This window comes from the organism of the source record quoted next, unplaced genomic scaffold (assembly GCF_019419815.1).
Source record: "Pyrus x bretschneideri cultivar Hongxiangsu unplaced genomic scaffold, Pyrus_bretschneideri_v1 Contig20, whole genome shotgun sequence".
In the NCBI taxonomy this organism is placed as follows: Eukaryota; Viridiplantae; Streptophyta; class Magnoliopsida; order Rosales; family Rosaceae; genus Pyrus; species Pyrus x bretschneideri.
The window spans coordinates 1,200,222-1,205,099 of NW_025999502.1; the positions used below are offsets into that span (position 1 = coordinate 1,200,222).

The window sequence follows — 4,878 nt, forward strand, 5'->3', positions numbered from 1 at the left end:
GTGTGATACTCGGGTTCATATGTATGAGTATGAGGAAACATGAATGCGCAATAAGGAATCTATCACCTTCTGGTAATTGTTTAATAGAAGGAGATATTCGTCAAAGCCACTGAAGATCCATTTAAAAAATCTTTGGTCGAAATACTTGTTGATCAACTTATGTTTGAAAGAACTACTTCAATGTGAGATGCATCATGATGATCATAAATTACCACATGTGATTTGACATAAATTCATATCACATAAATCTTCATCAGGATTTGGATGATAGAGTAATCAAATTGCATTGTAACTACAATCAAGGTTCGAAAGAGTATCTTGATTAGTTCACGTATACTTCTATTAATTTGGGTAATCATGCGCATGCTGCTAGGTGTCACTCACGGTTTGTGGAATTAAATTAATTCCTTAATTAATTTCGTTGTCAGCTTTAGTTAGAACCTAAGAGATTGCGCACATATGATAAATTATAGTAACATAAATTAATTCATTAATTAATTTCACTGGCTTTAGTTAAAACCTAAGAGGTCACACACATATGATAAGTTATAGTGACATTATATGGTTTATGGTAAGATATAATTAATTGTCAATAATGTTGGATTAATTATTTGGGCCTATTAAACGTGGTATTAAAATTAAAATAGCTTTGGGCCTTTTTTTTTTTTAATTTAAAAGGGGTCTAAGTCACAACCCCCAGCGGGCAAGTGAAATTAGGCTAGGTGCATAGGTCAAGCCCATGACTTCAAAACCCTAGGAAATGTGCGGCATAAAAAAGCAACGAGTCTCTAAAAATACTCTTTGTGTTTTCTCTCATAAGTTATGATGATTCATTTTTGTCGCTCAGAGAAAAGAGAGAAAAAACCTTAAGCTAACATCCAGTGCTGTCCATTCTATAGTGATCTAAGTGAGAGGTATTGCTAGCACATTTAAATCAATAACTCCATCATTCATTGGTAGATCTATTAGTGCGGATACTCTTAGAAGCTCACACTTGGAGAGCTTCGCGTGATCAATTATGAAGAGGAAGATTGCAAGCATAAGGATGATCCAATCATACGACATGTACATGGATAGAGATTCAAGTAAGTTAATCTCTTCGGCTTCTTACTTTTACTCTGTTACTTTATCAATTACAACCAACCAGATATATAATTGAGAGAACATATTTTATTTTATTTATTATTTTTGCTATGCATTTAATTGTTTGAATTAATTAATTCGAATAATATGCTTGAAAACCCAACACTCCCAAGGATGAGGAATTGTACTTCTAGAAGTTTAATTTGTGTCATTTTATATTATTTTATTATTGTTTGCTATTTCTGGTTTTGTTATCAATTTGCATGGCAAATTGCTACGAGGACATCTTTGTGATTTGTCATAACAATGCTTCTTTGTCGAATGAATGTCATCTTTTGCAAGTTTATCAGATGGAGATTCAAAGCTTTGTTCTCGTGGACATTATCTTTCTGTTTGGTTGGATATGATTATAAGGTTAGGTTTTGTATTATATTTATAATTTTTTTGAATTATTATTATTAAGAAGAGAGGGAGGATTCGAAACTATGACAATAATTAGGAGAAATAAGAATTTCAAACTCGAGTCGTATTGGTAAATCTAACACCCCATCAACTAGATTTTGAATTATGTTTCTATTGGCTTGTGATCATACAATCTGATCGTATTCCTTGTCAATGTTGTTTATGGTTTTATTTATTGATAGAAATATTTCTTACACCTTCATAGAAGTATGATTCATTTCATAACCCACCAAACCTCAACTAGTGAATTAAGTTGAGGAGAGTGATAAAGACTACTATTGGAGGCGTAGGTAGAGTACGGAACATTGACTATGAGACCACAACAATCATGTACCCCCGTCCATCTTCAACGCCCTATCTCCAACACGATGGATTTTTCAGTATTACAAAAGCACGAGCCGATATACTATACGTCGTCATACGATTGTTAAGATGTTTAAAAATACATTTCTCAGAATATTATATTATAAAATATAATGTACTAACTTGTGTTTTGATAACACCGAAATTTTCTCGTCCAACACATCATGCATGCTCAAATTGCCCTATTAATACTGTCGACATACACATGATGTTATATACATATTTATATAACATTTCCGTGACAGCAATTGTCAAATAGTAAAAGAGTGTCCTGTGTGGGGAGGAGGAGCTGCAGAAGTGGGCCCGGAGGGAAGGAGAGGGGACAAGGCATGGCCCTTGACAAGGAAATGGTGGGGCCCACGAAGGGTGCATGACTTCGATTACTGAATCGTTGACGTGGCGGCGAAACGCCATGATGGCTTTTGATTCAGGGTGGGGCGATTTCCTCGGTGGCGTCCCCGGCCATGTCGTGGCACACCGATGCACTCATATCACCTTGCGTGTTTATCAAGTCTGTCTCTCAAGCCCAATGGGCCACTCTTCTCCACGTATTGGGCTTATTGGGAATAATGGGCCTAATTTCAGCAAAAGCGTTGAATGCTTAGAAACTGAAAGCAGAGGGAAGTCTTCTTCCTGTGCGAGTCTCTTCGTTTCGCAGCAGCAGATACAATTCGCAATCCGCTTCCTTCTCAAACTGCGTCGTTTGGAACCCTGGTTAGATCCCTTGCTCTTTTACTGCATTTCTTGTAGAATTTTGGATTGGGTGTTTTGTTTTTGTTATAAGATTGTTACATTAATCCGTAACGAATTATTGAATTTTAATCAATTTCTGCGTTTAATATTAGCTTAAATCGATTAGGGTTTGCATTTTTTGATATCCCAATCCGTTGCGTAGTGTTTTAGCATGAATGTGATATTCCTCTTAGGAGATCTCAGTGCTGAAATTTTGCTGATTATATTGAGTACATGATTTGGGTATTTGCTCTGTTTCATTGTTTTTTTTTTTTTTTTTTTTTTTTTTTTTCTGATATCGTTAATGTTAATGCTGAAAACACGAAACCATCTTGCTTCTTTCTACATTTTGATATGTTGTATCGAATTTTCTCGGCAACCAAACAGATGGGTTTTTGAGGAAAAAAAACTAATGATCTCGTAATTGGAGGATTCGGGATTCTCTGGAGGGGTCTGGAGGGGCCATTAAAATTTATAAGATTATAATTATTTTTATTGAATTTTCGGTGATCTTATTGATCTGAAGTTGTTGAAACATTAACAAAGGAGTAGAGAAAATGCCTGCACAAAAGGTTGAGACTGGTCACCAGGACACAGTCCATGATGTGGTCATGGATTACTATGGTAAGCGCCTCGCCACAGCTTCATCCGACAACACAATTAAGATAATTGGGGTGAGCAATTCGTCCTCTCAGCATCTTGCAACCCTTACTGGTCACCAGGGGCCGGTTTGGCAGGTTGCTTGGGCTCATCCGAAATTCGGGTCTTTACTTGCTTCCTGTTCTTATGATGGGCGTGTCATACTGTGGAAGGAAGGTAATCAGAATGAATGGACCCAAGTTCATGTTTTTGATGACCACAAATCCTCTGTGAACTCGATTGCTTGGGCTCCTCATGAACTCGGTCTTTGTTTGGCGTGTGGTTCTTCTGATGGGAACATCTCAGTTTTCACTGCAAGGTCGGATGGTGGCTGGGATACCTCGAGGATCGATCAAGCTCACCCAGTTGGTGTCACCTCTGTTTCTTGGGCTCCCTCAACAGCCCCAGGTGCTCTTGTTGGTTCTGGTCTGCTTGACCCTGTTCAGAAGCTTTGTTCCGGTGGTTGTGATAATACTGTAAAAGTGTGGAAGCTTGGTAATGGCATTTGGAAGCTGGACTGCTTTCCGGCTCTTCAAATGCATGTTGATTGGGTCAGGGATGTTGCTTGGGCACCCAACTTGGGACTACCGAAATCTACGATTGCCAGTGCCTCACAGGATGGTAAAGTGATTATATGGACTGTGGGCAAGGATGGGGATCAATGGGAAGGTAAGGTGCTACATGATTTCAATGCACCTGTTTGGAGGGTCTCATGGTCGCTGACTGGAAACATATTGGCTGTGGCTGATGGGAACAACAGCGTGACATTATGGAAGGAAGAAGTAGATGGCGAGTGGCAACAGGTGACAACGGTTGAGCCATAGAAACTTGTTTTCGAAATTTTGCTTCTGTTACAGCAGATTATATCTGAACCTCTTAATCAACATAGCTCCTTTCATCAAAGTATCATAAAATTGATCACTTTTGATTAATGTTGATGAACCCAAAAAATTTCCTACTATGTCGCTGGAGATGCATCTTTTCGAGCAATATGCAGTACACTCAGTTTGACTGTTTTGTGTTTATTGACATTTGGACGTGGTTTGATTTGCATGATCTTATTTTCTTTCGATGTTTATCAAATTCTTTTGCAGCCGCACATTACACATTGCATGCTACTTGCAAGTTACTCTAACTACTCAAGGTGATGTAAGTTATATGCTTGTTTGTATGCTGCATTTGTCAATGAAATGAGGAGCCAAGTTCACATCTTCATTTTCTTCTTTGTTTTAGTCTCTATTCATTTAAAGGTCTTGCGGTTTTGTTGTTGTATTGATGGTATGACGCCTGCGTATTGTAGAATTGTATTACTTAACGAATTATGTGTTTGTGTGTGTTGCAAATTCGTTGCATAAAGTGGCCGGGATACCAAGGTCATTAATCATCTTGTGTTGTGGGGAGGATAGGTTTGAGGCTACAGCAACTTCTTTTCTTTTCTTTTCTTTTCTTTGTGCATTGTCTTCCTAACAGGTTTTGAAGATCAACTAAATTTGATCCGGACATTTGCATATTATTAATCAATTTGTGTTGTAGATGGTAAGGGTCCGTTTGGTAATCATTTCGTTTTCGGTTTTTAGGTTTTGTTATTAGAGATAGAAA

At 37.7% G+C, this 4,878-nt stretch overlaps 1 protein-coding gene across 3 annotated transcripts; it reads left to right on the forward strand.

Moving 5' to 3' along the window:
• The first annotated feature begins 2,468 nt into the window (after positions 1–2,468).
• LOC103966624 (protein transport protein SEC13 homolog B-like) lies at positions 2,469–4,332 on the forward strand. 3 transcript variants are annotated; one of them, XM_018652197.2, is made up of 2 exons: positions 2,469–2,622; positions 3,187–4,332. In XM_018652197.2, the coding sequence occupies exon 2, from the start codon at positions 3,198–3,200 to the stop codon at positions 4,101–4,103; it is 906 nt and encodes a 301-aa protein (XP_018507713.2). In that variant the 5' UTR covers positions 2,469–2,622; positions 3,187–3,197; the 3' UTR covers positions 4,104–4,332. The 3 variants fall into 3 exon arrangements, with proteins under 3 accessions (XP_018507713.2, XP_018507716.2, XP_018507714.2); XM_018652200.2 differs by having other exon boundaries at positions 2,477–2,622; positions 3,193–4,332; XM_018652198.2 differs by having other exon boundaries at positions 2,483–2,622; positions 3,167–4,332.
• The last annotated feature ends 546 nt before the right edge of the window (positions 4,333–4,878 follow it).

Coding starts and splice junctions, on each gene's coding strand:
- LOC103966624 (XM_018652197.2), top strand. CDS start 3,198: ATGCCTGCACAAAAGGTTGAGACTGGTCACCAGGACACAGTCCATGAT.